The sequence below is a fragment of the Temnothorax longispinosus genome, chromosome 7 (genome assembly GCF_030848805.1).
Source record: "Temnothorax longispinosus isolate EJ_2023e chromosome 7, Tlon_JGU_v1, whole genome shotgun sequence".
NCBI classification, from domain to species: domain Eukaryota; kingdom Metazoa; phylum Arthropoda; class Insecta; order Hymenoptera; family Formicidae; genus Temnothorax; species Temnothorax longispinosus.
The window spans coordinates 20,368,307-20,381,753 of record NC_092364.1 but is presented as its reverse complement, the minus strand read 5'-3'; the positions used below and the strand labels follow the sequence as shown (position 1 = coordinate 20,381,753).

Here is a 13,447-nt window from a genome sequence, read left to right as displayed (position 1 = left end):
CTAGCTACAGCTAGAAAATTCAATCTTCACATATTTTACTTAATTACATCAGCGACTGCGTGTGGAATAATACCCATTAAGAATATGGTCGTAGGAAAGGCAATGGTAAAAAACAATTTGCATGTAATTTCCTGAACGCGCGTATTAAAGATAATTCTGGATAATAATTCCTGGCGAACAAATAGCTTGGAATATTTAAAAACCGATTACGAGACCGTAAGTCGTCAAATACGATCGCTATTGCGTGGCGGGTCTAATGCGTCTTCTACTCCCTCATGGAGGGCCAATATATCCAGATATCTTCGTTTATCCCTTTTACCTCTTTACTCGGGGACACGCGCACGAGCGGACACCAAGCGCGCGGAGGACCTGATCAATCGATCAGCTCCGATTTCAATCGTGTATCTTGGATAAAGCGAAGACCTGACGCTCCGATTCTCCATCGCGCGTATCGGTATTTAAATAACGACGAGGCGCGTAGTATACCGTATACCGTTATGTCAAACTACGAGCTCGCGAGCTCGCGAAACGATACGATTCCGAGTCACGTAAAGCGGCGAAAGGGGAAGCGCGAGCGAGAGGGTGAGCGAGGAGGAGGAAGGGGCCGAAGCGAGAGCCTCTTCTCGCTTCTATACGCCGAGAGGGACCAAAGTCGCCGCGCGTGTCTCCTTCCAGCGACCACGAGCTTGCGCGCGCATTTCACGACTGATACCGGGGGTTGCGGAGGGGATCGCGGGCGCGACAGAGAAGCGAGCCGAGGAACCGGAGCGGTGGAACCGAGACGGCGCACGACGGTGAGGGCACCCTGCGAGGTAGGGAAGGGGGGCTCACGGTGCCACGGGAAGGGGGATAAACGAAGTCGAGGAAACCAGGCACGGCACGTAGGCGGTGATGGGCGGTGACGGATTCTGGTGGGACCCCGCCCCGCGGACCCGACCCCTTTTTTGCCCGGGGGCCGCGGAGTCCTGGACGTTTCCCTACCACCTAATATCCCCGTTTGGTTGAGACCAAGTCGTTCGAACGGTCGGCAGTCTGTCACGGGGCGAAGAACGGGAACCACGGTAATCCCGGCCTTTCCCACGGAGAGCCTTTTTTTTATCCGAGCGACGGTCGGCCGCGAGGACGACATCGGAGCGCGTCCGATACGCGGAGTATCCCAAGCGCGATCGCACCGTCGTCGTCCGGTCCCGTGATCTCTCGAGTGCAGTGTGTAAAACGAAACAGCTGGACAGAGAAAACAAGCGACCCCGGAGACGCGAGAGGACTCCTTTCTGACGGGTGGTGACTTTTAAATTCCGCGGTGCGCGAATCCCGCGGGTCACCGGCTGTGACAATCCCGAGTCGAGATGCTGACCGACATGACCCCGGCGGCGGCTGGTCAACTCTATCCACAGCTACAGTCTATCGCAAAGTCGCCGGTGCATGGGCACGTGGTGAGTGTCTCCGTTCAGTCTTTCCTCCTCCCTTTTTTCTCTTCTTTCAACGTCATGTGTGTCACAGTATCGATGTCCATCCGATTGTCCGGTCTTCCACCATATCAAATATCGAAATTTGCTACTACAGACGTTTCATGACGTGTGACGTTGCAAATTTGTGTCGCTATTGCCACCGTGACTCGTGAAAAAGGGTCTTTGACATCAGTGAAAGGGACCCCCGTCGCGGGTTAATTTCTTGGTCGAGTTAGGTCTAGTTAGGCCGAGTTAAATCTCTTCGGAGCAAGACCGAATTCTCGAATTTCATCGGGACGCCCATTAATCCCGGATAGAGATCTTGGTCTCAGCAGGCAGGTAAAGCGCGATGCCGGAGATTAGCTGCTACCGTCGAATCCTTGACACCTCCCGATAAGATCGCCGAGATTTCCTCAAAGGTGTACTTTGGTCGCCGGCGTTGTCATCATCTCAGGCGTCAAGGCAAATGTCATCTTTGATTTCCGACGTCAATTTGCTGGTAGACTCCGTCTTTGAATCTTGTTTCATATATATCGCAGAGAAAAAATGTTCTACGCCGGTATTATAGTTGAGATTAAAAATGACAAATTAGAGTTGATAAACATTTTCATTTACGCGGATGCTGGGTAACTAGATATTAGCAATAAATTACTTTGCTATTATTTATAATTGCTACAATGAGACGATTGGATTATCTATATAAGTATAAAAACGGTGCTTTATTTAATATATGATTATATGTTGACGTTTTTATTCCAACATGCAGAAGTGATAAATCAGAAGGTTGATTATTATCTTTGTAGCACAACGGATATTTAGTTATTCATGATACATCTGGAGCATTAGAGTGATATAGCAATCAACATTCTGCAAACCGTATCATTTGTTTGTCTGTCTGTTCAATAATCAAGATAAGAGAACTAATCGCGATTAAAATATTGATATATTACGTTACAAAGCAATATCCGTTAATTATTAATAGTACACCAGTCTCAACTTTTTTTATCAAATAATTATTAGAGAAATCAAATTTATTTGTGCAATTATTTCTAATAATAATATTAACGTCAGTAATATCGACGTGAGTAAAAAGGACACGCGGCAACACTTCACTCATTATTATTATATAATTCCTATGTTATTTGATGATTAAGTACTGAAATAAGCCAACACGGAAAGGCAAAAGCAGAAACGCTTTGAAAATATCAACTGCTTGCATAAATTGTAAATTAGCAAATTCTTGAAACAAGCACGGTAACCTTTAATGTGTTTTACGAAGTCCAAGTGATCAATGTTGAATGTGTCAACGCCGAGAAAGGAGAAAACATAGTATTACGCAACATCATATCGCGCGATTGTGAGAGTTTTGCAATATATGTTAAGATCTCTTCATCAGGGATAAAAGACTGAGATTAAATTTGAGATAAATCCTACATTTGAAGAATATGCCTACGTGAAAAAACAAAATAGCCGTAACTATATGTTAAATATTAGTGATATTTCAGTGATCGTTGTCAATCATTATTAGACCCTGTAAACAAAGATAAAGTAATAATGATTTATCGCATTGCGAAACAATCTTTGAGATAAATTCTTTGTACATTTGAAGAATATACCTACGCGAAGAAACAAATAGCCGTAACTTGTATTTATGCCAAATATTAGTGATCTTTCTGATGTGATCGTTATCAATCATTATATTAGATCCTGTAAATAGAGATAAAGTAATAATGATTTATCGCGTTGCGGCGATGCAAGTACCCGTGTAGCTTGTTTTCGATTTGTCGAGATTACCTTTTGGCTCGAACATATAACGAAGTTAGCGACACGCTGCAGGTCGCATTACGAATCAGAAATATCGGAGATAATCTGACGATGATAAACTCGAGTGTGTATATCCCTCAGCTTTCGCGGCAACATGTAGCCCGGCTCGTTGCTCGAAGCTCTTTATTTTATGACTCGGCAGGAAGGACACGACGGCGGTCGCCGTGCAGGCCCTGCGAGATGATTTACGAGTCGACGTAAAAAAGTAATTAAATCCCTGCCGTCAAAAAGGAAGGCGTGCGCGCGAGCGCGGGTATTAATTAAGTCAGGCAGAAAGTTTCCTGTGTGCCGCGTCGAGTATATTAATGTCGGCGAAAAGTCGCATATCCGTCGGTGGACATCGCGCGGGCGCTCGAGAATCCTCGAGATCGTCCTTCGGACGGACCCAGCTTCCGGCCTGACTTTTTGCGACCTCTCGTTACCTCGCATGGCCCTGCACGTTGATTCGCTATATTTGTTTCTCGGTACTCGCGTTTCCTCGTCGCTCGCAACAGCGAACCTGTTTCGCGTGATTCTCATATAGCTGACCGTCTCTTGCCGACGCGTCGTCACCCGAGTCTTTTTTGCAAGCCGTCCGTTTTTGCTACGAGATTATTCATAGACGGCATCGACGGTATCAGGACTCGTCCAAGATCTGTTCTGCAACTCGCGCTTGCGAATAACCGTAAATCCCTGACGATAGAAATTATACATTGCGAAAGATTCGAATAAATTCGTTCCGGGAAATTGCGCGCTTTCCTCTTCTCGAGATGTAAAAATATGTATCGAGGAGCCCGTTCCCTCCAACAAATTTTTTGCTCGAAGGTAATGGTTCCTATCGCGCGAGAATCCTTTCAGAGTTTTTCCAGCTTCTGTCGAGAGGAAAAACGTACGTGTACCGAGTTTTTCATCTAAATCGGAGATGTCTCGTTTTCCAAACTACGGAGCCACGCTCCTTTGCCGGTGTCGAGCCACTCGATCCGAATGTATCGAGTGTCCCTCGCACAATGGTCCTTGCGCAAGGTTCTCAGGACTCAAAAGGACTGCCCTACCTGTGTATCCGAGGAGCCAATTATTTGTCCGATCTCCTTTGTGCGCCGGAGGAATCCACTTGACAGGATGCGTGGGATGGAAACGCGATGCCTACTTCCTTTCGCCACCCGATCCCGCCAATAAGATACTCTCCTCCGTAAGGGTCTTGTCTCTTTGTTTCTTTCTCCTCACCCTGTCTCTCATGTCGTCAATGGGGGTTGTCCTTAAAGGGCCATGAGACTCCTCGACGGCACATCGGTGAATGGAACCTCCGCGCTGCGCGTCGATTAATACGCTCGACTTAGCGCGACGAGAGGAATAGGAGGCGAACACTGTCGCTGTCGTGCAACGCTAACCCCGTCGTTTACACGCATACGCGTTCTCCCTCTTTTTCCTCGCTGGTCGATTGGATAAAAATGTCAACAACCCTCTGCATTTTAGTTTCGATATGACGCCTGTTGTTTCGATCGTTCAAACTTTCAACTTTCCTCGACGCTTACCATCTCGTATCAACGGTAAAAATTTACATTAAATATTCACGATTGAAAAATTGTCAAATAAACCTATATAGCTATGATATCTATTATAGCTATATAGATTTATTTGACAGAGAGAGAGAGAGAGAGGAAGAGAAGGACGCGATACATAATGTATGTGTTTAGCAGTATAAAGATATGTTACTCTCTTACCGCTCCAATGTCATGCATAATAAACGCGGCACACGCAAAACGGCACACGTTGAACCTTCGTCACGTCGGAGCTATACATGAAACTACATACAAAACTTGAAGAGAATTTTCTTCGTAAAGTTATATACGTCGGCACGCTACATTGAAAAGACGTGAATCCGAGGGAAACCAGCAAACGTGTCACGCTACGAACGACGCGGCTTACGCGATGCAGCAGCATTGTCTTTCTAGCGATCGATTCCGGTGTGTCATTAATAATTAATGCCGCGACCGACGAAGCCTGGAAATATCCGTGGAACCGGAGTTACTAATTCACGTACGACTCCGCCGCGCCCCGTCGCTTTCTTCGTTGACATATCTCAGTTTTTAGCGGACTACTTTCGCCTCACCCCGCGATCTCATAAATATTTTAAAAATCCGAGATGCGTAAACTAAACTTTATAATATCGATGCATATACGTGTGCACGTACATATATGCGTACACGTATACAGGAAGCGATTGCAAAGAATCTTTATATTTAAATTGTATCTCTTGAAGTAGATGACCTCTATTATGAATATTATATCGCCGAGGATCGTGACACGAGAGAATCGGTGGAGGGAACATATATATATATGTCGTCCTTGTGGCAGAACTAACGTCCTCGAGCTCTTTTATGCACGACTTTTGCTCGTGTCCGCCAATAGCGAACGTAGTTGACACCTGTCAATATTTTGCACGACGTCGTCCGCGCGCCGCGCTCTCGAGTACCCTCTCGAGGGCTCTCCTACTTCCACGTCGGTAATCCGATAATCCGATTCGTCTGGTAAAGGTGTCCCTTTAAGCGACGTCCCGTTGACATTTTCGAGGGCAACAATGGACTGCGAACGGCCGCTGCGGAGTGCAATGCACGTCGTGCGGAAAACGCTGCGTCCTCCGTCACGCCGGGAGCGCGGACGAGGGGTTGCGGAGGGTGGCGCGGGGCTTTTTACGTGACCTAAGAGGATTTACCTGAAGCATCGGATGCCACACGAGGATGTCGTCCTAATTTGTACTATTTGAGAGCAAAAGGGAGAGAGAAAGAGAGAGAGGGAAAGCGAGAGAAAGAGAGAAGAGGGCGAACACACTATTTCCTTAAACGACCGCAACATCTCTTGCGAAACACGCGATGCACACGGCCTTTCGCGTTGACCACGAAGCCCTTCTATACGTATCTTAAGGGCGATCACGCGCGCCCGAATTTCGCTTCACATTCCGGAGAATAGATCTTTCAGCGCTGCCAGAAAGAATCCAATAGAAACGCATGCTTGCGGTTAAAAATTCGGGTTAATAAAGATCCTTTATCTCTCTTCGACAAAGCGTTTGCGAAATGTGTAGACTGGAATCATTATTCTTCCTTCCCTTTTCTTATTTTGTAACAAATTTTTACGCTTTACAGACGTAAAAATTTATCAAGTTTCTATATAGAAGTTTCGTGTATTTCAACGACTTTCAGGCTAAATACCGAATAAAAACGCTATCTGCGGAAAATCGCTCAGGGTGGATACTGGCAGTCGCCGCTTCTCTCTCGAGGTCTCCCCTCTGTCACGCCCAACGTGATACCCTAATGAATTATTTTCGTCGAGCACATCGTATAACTCGCGACGTGTAAACACCCTTTCGAAAGCTCACTCGTATACAGCTCGTTCTGCTCGTCGTGTTGCACGAGGCCTAAAACTGGCAGATGTGCGGGGAGACAACATGGCCGCCGGGTGGCGGTCTGTGAAAAGTCGTCTTTAGGAAACCGTTATTACATATGATCGATTGACTTCGGTATCGTTTAAGCGTCGACATGGACGTCGCGCGTCGCGCGCGCGGTCGTCCCTTTTCTCTCGTAAGAAAACGACACGAAAACAGCCGGCTTATAATTTGCGTATAGGTGTGTGCAACGAGTTCGCATGAAAAAACTTGCGTGTGTGTACAACACACACATGAGTTTTACAACTGTAATACCGAAATTGATCATAGACTTGACGTCTGGGAAAAACAGCCCCGCTGAGAAGTAAACGACGACGCGGCAAATAAAGTGATAATTTTTTTTTACACACAACGCGCATAAACATTGGACAGAAGGTAGATTCATTCGGGAAAAGAGCAAAGCGCGCATATTGTCGCAAGTTGCGTAATTCGCAGCGCCGCGATTATTTTGAAAAACAATAATCTCGAGACGGAAAATGTTGCGTGTCGCGAAATCCACGCTGGAAAGCGAGCCGCGGGCTTAAAAAACGTCATCCGAAAGTGTAATCAATCCTAAACACCGGGAGAAATATGCGATAGACGAGGTTCCTCCAGTCGGATTGGCACGTCGCTTATATATTTCAGAGGGACATAAATTGTGTGAAATTGCAGGCTAGAGGATATTACACGGGGCGATATATTTATTGCTTTTTCAAAGTCGTCTATGTTGCGGATGATTTATGCGTTTCAACGTATTAGAACCTCGAGTGAGCCTTTCTCGAAACCGGTCGCGGAACACGATACTCGCCATTACCCTTCATCCTTGCTTTCCCGGCTTCGATTAACAGCGCCGTATCTGCAAAGTGAATCGGTCTAAAAAACACTACGGAAGTTAATCTTCGATCGATGGTTGCGTTATTGATCGAAGTCTCGTGCACGACCGCGTTTCTCGTTTCGCAAGATCTTTCTTTGGAAAAATCCTGCCCGGGAAAAAGTAAACTCGTGTGAATATATTAAAAAAAAAAAAGTTGCCGGGTTATAAAAGTACACGACAAATTGAACATTATGACTGTGAAGACTCAGATCGAGATGTGGCGGTAAAGATAACAGCGCATTTCCTTCTGGATAACAGAACTTTGCTACTGCCATTGATAAACCGTGAAATACATAAAAAGTTATCCACTCGTACAATATTTTATACACCAAGTCACGAGCAGACACTCGCGAAGGACACTTGTGAAAGGTCCAAACAACCTTTCTCTTTTGGTTCAGTCTTTGCTTGAAATGGACATTTTTATAAGAGTGAGCGCCAACCGAAGGGAGAGAAAGATAAATTTTAATGAAAATTACGGCCCTTTTGAAGAGGAAAGGTACAACCTGACGTTCTTCTAAACGAGCGATAATCGAGGCGAGATTGTTAGTGAAATTTTGCGGATAGTCGTTGACCGCGGGAATCCCGTGCACAGGATGGGATATATCGACCACTCGCGGGATCCACACACGCGTTGTGTGTACCCTACGTACCGTTGCGCATACGTACGTATACGAGCGCGGCTCGATCGAACCTGCAATTTGGCGTAGATACGCCCGTGCGTGTGGGTTTACCGGCCGCGTGCAGCGTGCAGCGGCTTGCACCGGGTTATACGTGCCTTCCGCCGGCCATCATCGTATCGCTCCAAGGTCCGATAATTGAAAAGCCAAGACTTCTCTCTACTCCCATCGCGCGCGGCTGCGAAACAATATTCCTCCTAGGCGCGCACGAGCCCCGGCCACGATGGTACGTCGAATTACCGGCCATTATCGTGACGTATCATCGCCGGGGCAGCGTCATTCACCGGGGCCCGTGATGGGAAAGGACGAACAATACTCGATCTGCGGTCGACACCTCGAGGCTTTATCGTGTACCACTCAAGTAAAGTGGAGGGACGATTATTAACGACTCTCGCTGTGTGCGCGATTCTATTTAAGCCCCGCTAACTTTTTTATCGCTGAAAACAATAGGGGGGGTATCTCTCCGCCGAGGCTGAAAAACGCTCGCGGCGAGAACGCGCGACGCGACTTTACGAATTTTAGCCCGCGTTCGAGCGCGGCGGAGCTTTAGCGCTCCTTCCCTCCCGGGCGTATCGGACGGTATCGATATCGCGGTCGCGCGCGCGCGCGCACGCGACCGCCCATTATATTCCTGTCGATCGTTGTAGGTACAAATCGTACAACGTACAGTACCGGCGAAGAATGAGTAATATCCTCGTTGACAGATGATTGTTCGAACGCGCGTTGGCCGGAATGGCTGTTAACGATCTCGCTATATTTCGCCGCAGGAATTCTTAAACAACCGGACAATAGTACTCGTCGAGTAAAAACGGGCATAAACACGAGGAAGTTAGAGATTAGATTAAATTACATGTAATTTCTTAGGCAAGCATGGGTGTTCAAAGGAGAAGAACTTGCCGTTCGATATAAAACTATTCCAAGTATACGCACCTGTCTGTACGGCGTGGTTTTTCGCGTGGCGCTTGACGGCATTTAGTACCGTGATTAGTACTATGCGAGTAATCGTTACCGGATCGGAGACCACGGACGCTCGTTGAAAGAGCACGATGAATGACGGGTACCGACGACGCTCGGCGGGACGCAGACGCCTCTACCCTTTATCCGGCGATGCCGGCCTCTCGGCACTCTCGGCTCTCGGCTCGACGGATAAAGGGCGCCTCCGCGGGAAGCCGTCTCCCCCGCAGCGTCGAAACCAAAACACCGACGGCATGGACGCGTCCAGTGTCGACCGCGATGATTTATCGCTCTTTCGATTGCGCGCCTTGCACTTCCTCGCTCTTCTCTCCTCGATTTCGATCGGTTGAGAAAATATAATTTTTCTATTACAATTAAATATTACACAGCATTCTATTTAACATCATTTTAAGTGTACACAGAGGAAAAAATAATGTTGCATCAACAGCATTAGTCTAATTGGAAATAATCTTGTTAATTCATTAACAGTATTAGTAAAACGATGCTTATTTTATTAAAACAAAGCATGATTGATTTAACTATTGAATTAACAATTATTTCCAATTAGACTAATGCTGTTGATACCAACATCATTTTTTTCTCCGTGTAGGCATAACGCAAAGTTTTCTTATGTATATTCTTAAAAGGCAGGTTTTTAATAATAGATTTTTAAATAAAAATGCTAGTTATATAAAATGATATATCTAATTATATATAATTATATATAATCCATTTTATTAAAAGTCTATTAAATTAAACTTGTTCACATATTTGTATAATATGCACAGACACACGCATATATATGATAAAAAAGTTAATAATAGGTTTTTTAGTATAAAGTATTGGTATTTTAAAAAAATCTGTCATTAAATTTTTTTAATGCGAAGAAGGCGAATACTCCATACGATATCAAACTATCGCTCATGCCGGCGGCAAACTTTTAGCCGCCACTGTACGTATACACGGTCGAACAAGGTAAAAATCAGGCTCGCAATCTGGATTCTCGTTCACGTTGGCCTGTCGTCCCGACCGACGTGCCGGCACCTCGGCGCGTCCCCCGGTTTCCACTCTCTTCGCAGAGAGTGGCCCCCGACTGAAACCCCGAGGAGGAAGGAAGAATGGAAAACGCTCGCGTGACGAATATTCGACGCGTCCCGCAGTTCTATTCGCCGGCCGACGAGCCGTATTTAGCGTCGTCCTCTTTCGAGCAATTTAAAGCTCTTTCGCGCGTGGAGCCGGCCGACGACCTCTTCCGGGATTCTGACGACGACTTCCGGCATATTCCGCACGTGAAGAGGCCAGCCGCGATTTTCCTCTTTTAGCAGATGCATATACGGTCGCACCTTGCGCGGCGCGGCGCGGCGGTCCGGACCGCCCCGGGTACACACACGGAGGCGTGTGGATCGTTGCGTGCGGCTCGCGTGCGAAAGAGGAACCAACGAGTTTCGAGTAATCGCTGGAGATAATTGCCCGGCGTGTTATTACCGCGGAATGCGGCGGATTTGATATTAAATCGGTCGCGCGTATATACGGGGACGGACGTGCGACGTCTGCCTTTTCCCTCGCACGACAGTCGACGACGCCGTGTATGTGTAATCGCTCCTCCTTAACCGATCCTTATCCTCGCTTACGCGACGACGAGCCGCGCCGAGCCGCTAACTCGAAAGAGAGAAAGAGGATATATCGCGTTTTAGAAACGCCAATAAAAGCGGAGTCGCTGGCGTAATCGTTACGCGTAATGATACTTGACCCACGGAGCCCTTCACGGAACCCCTCGCGCTCGGAAAATTATTTCACATCATGCCGACGTTGAATTGTTTCGACCCGTCAACGAAGCGTTTGGAGCGAGAATGACGGCACGCATGCACGATACAGTCTGCGTATATCTATTTCGAAAGGATAGAAACGAATATACTCGTCAGGCCAGAAATAAATCTGTGACAGCTTCGTCCTCTCTTTTCCACATAATGCGCCGCGTAATAAATTACAGAAATAAGAGAAGCTTGTTTCGAGCAACGAGGCGTGCATGATTAATGAGTGGATGTTGTATCGATAACTCATAACGCCTTACGAACGACAAGTCAAATGGAATGTCTGACGGGAGTTTAAAGATTATGACTCGTGTTTCCACCGCACATTTAGCACTCAATATAGCTGTCTTGTTCTCGTCTCGTATTGACATCGCAAACAAACGTTACACCAGAACTTAACGTGTAGATTTTCGAGAATGCTTGAAACGTAATACTTTTGATAAAACAAACACTTCTTTGTCATTGTAAATTTTTTATTTAGATATTTACTGGATCCCACGTGAATTAACGCAGATAAATAAACGCGCAATTTATATCCGACTAACGAGAGGAAAACGCGCGGTCGTGAAAGGTGATGCGGAAGATTGATCTTGTGGCGTTGCAACTCGCCTATATTTTCGTGGAACAGATTCCGGGCGACGCTGACCGAGTCGACGAATCTAGATCGTATCGGGGATCTTACGTAGTTCGCGTAATAAGGAAAAAAGACGCGCTGAAAAGGCGCGGCAGGAGAAACCGGACTTGGCGAACGAGGGCCGGTCAACGGGACGCGACTCCAATTTTCCAGCATCAGTTCAGCTCGCTCGCTCGCTCACTCGCATTCTAGCAAGCCGGATAATTTGCATTTCGGTATCCCTATCGCGCTCTACATACCCGGAGGTGACGAATTATCCTCTCCGCGCATTGCGTAACGACCCCGTCGTCGTCGTCGTCGTCGTCGCAGCCGATACCGTTAGATTTACGGATCGGATGGCGCTCTCGCCATGTTCTATTCCGGCGCGACATCCGCCAGTGAATTAGGAAAACGGAGTTTCCTCTGTCCCCTCTCTGAAGGACAACGCACTGCCGCCGACGATTTATGAGCGCGTCCTCGAGAATCGAGGGAACGTTTTCTCGTTCGCTCATTTATGAATTTTTATGTAGGGGGAGATTCACATGGCTTTCCATGTTTAGCCGCTTATTTACGAAGCTCTTTATCATCGAGCATTAAATTAACCATCTCTGATAGGCAGCATCTTCTCTTTTAACATTTAATTTCTCTCTTTTTCCCCTATTAACGACACATGTGTGCATTAAAGATTTCTCAATATTGGATACTAACTAATACTTAACATTACGATGTGCTATGAAATATCCATAATGTTAATACTGTTCCGAAACCCATCTAACGAGATTAGCAGATAACCCGAGATTGCAAACGCATTTCCGATGAACTTAATTTATTAGCTTACTAGTACGCTTTCGACGTATCCTGTATATCACATTGTCAGAACAATGTAATTCACCCGACAGTCAACGATTATTCAAACTTCCGTCGTGGCGATAAAATCGCCGGGAGGCGCGACGGTAAGCATCCACTCGCGTGCTCACGAACATTACCGCTCCTCCGGCACAACCATCTTCGGCGATCGCTCCGCAATCTTTCCGCGCAATGACGATAATATATTTATATGCGGCTTGTCGATGCGTTAGGTTACCCAGGGCGAACCGACCGCGACAGATCTCGCTCCCACGGCCCGGTTCGCTCGCTCGTCCAACAAATCGTGAAACAATAAATCCGGTCGCGGGGATCACCCTCTTTACGAGGTCCTTACAGTCGGGGATGATGCCCCCTTTTGCGAGGGCGGGGGTAGCCTAATATGTCACAGTCTGTTGCAGAGCGCCCCGTCGGAGCTCGGTTCTCGAGAACGAGGGTGGCCCGTCATTTCGAGGGTCAACTTGCGATTAGATGCGCTCCTAATGGAGCGATTCAATAGCGACGATCTGATAAACCGATTCCACGCGTTCCCGGTCCCGTATTCGCGAATCGTATTAACCATGATCCTCACGAACTCGCGTCCCCAGGCGAATTTTACAATCGGCAGCAACGAGGATCGCGCGCGTGTCATCTCTTTAAATTAAATTTGCTGATATTAAATCTTGTTTTTCGATGAAAATACCAACTGACAGCGGGACAACGTTCGATCCTTGCCCCGAGGGATCGGTGGCGTTTTACGGTCGAAACCTCTCGCTTATGGAGTCGTCGGGAAGTCCAAGATGTAACGTCGGGAAAAATGATTTGCATAATTTCAAAACGCGCGATTCGCCGCGAGATAAGACGAACGAGCGAGGGTATCGCGAATCTACCGTGCGAAAGCACGATGAAGCAATAAATTTTGCGAAGTTGGCACGGAAGACACGCGAACCATTTTGTTCGAGATCCGGTCGATTCGCCAGTACTGATATCTGTGCACATACAACGC

At 46.9% G+C, this 13,447-nt stretch overlaps 2 protein-coding genes across 8 annotated transcripts in view; one reads left to right on the top strand and one right to left on the bottom strand.

Moving 5' to 3' along the window:
- The window catches only part of LOC139816639 (uncharacterized), a 174,068-nt gene that overhangs the window by 88,125 nt on the left and 72,496 nt on the right, over positions 1–13,447 (bottom strand). For 2 of the 6 annotated variants that reach the window (XM_071784275.1, XM_071784278.1), the window contains exon 1: positions 9,151–9,512. The exons of 3 other annotated variants lie outside the window; for them this stretch is intronic. The gene's annotated coding sequence lies outside the window, so the exon portion shown is untranslated. Of the gene's footprint in view, positions 1–319; positions 482–9,150; positions 9,513–13,447 lie in introns of those variants that run through there. One more of the 6 variants, XM_071784279.1, reaches the window with a different exon arrangement.
- The window catches only part of Sp1 (transcription factor Sp8), a 78,425-nt gene that overhangs the window by 49,219 nt on the left and 15,759 nt on the right, over positions 1–13,447 (top strand). The window contains exon 1 of one of the 2 annotated variants that reach the window (XM_071784267.1): positions 1,012–1,433. The exons of the other annotated variant lie outside the window; for it this stretch is intronic. Within the exon in view, the coding sequence (XP_071640368.1) occupies positions 1,347–1,433 (87 nt within the window). The 5' untranslated portion in view covers positions 1,012–1,346. Of the gene's footprint in view, positions 1–1,011; positions 1,434–13,447 lie in introns of those variants that run through there. 2 annotated transcript variants of the gene reach the window in all.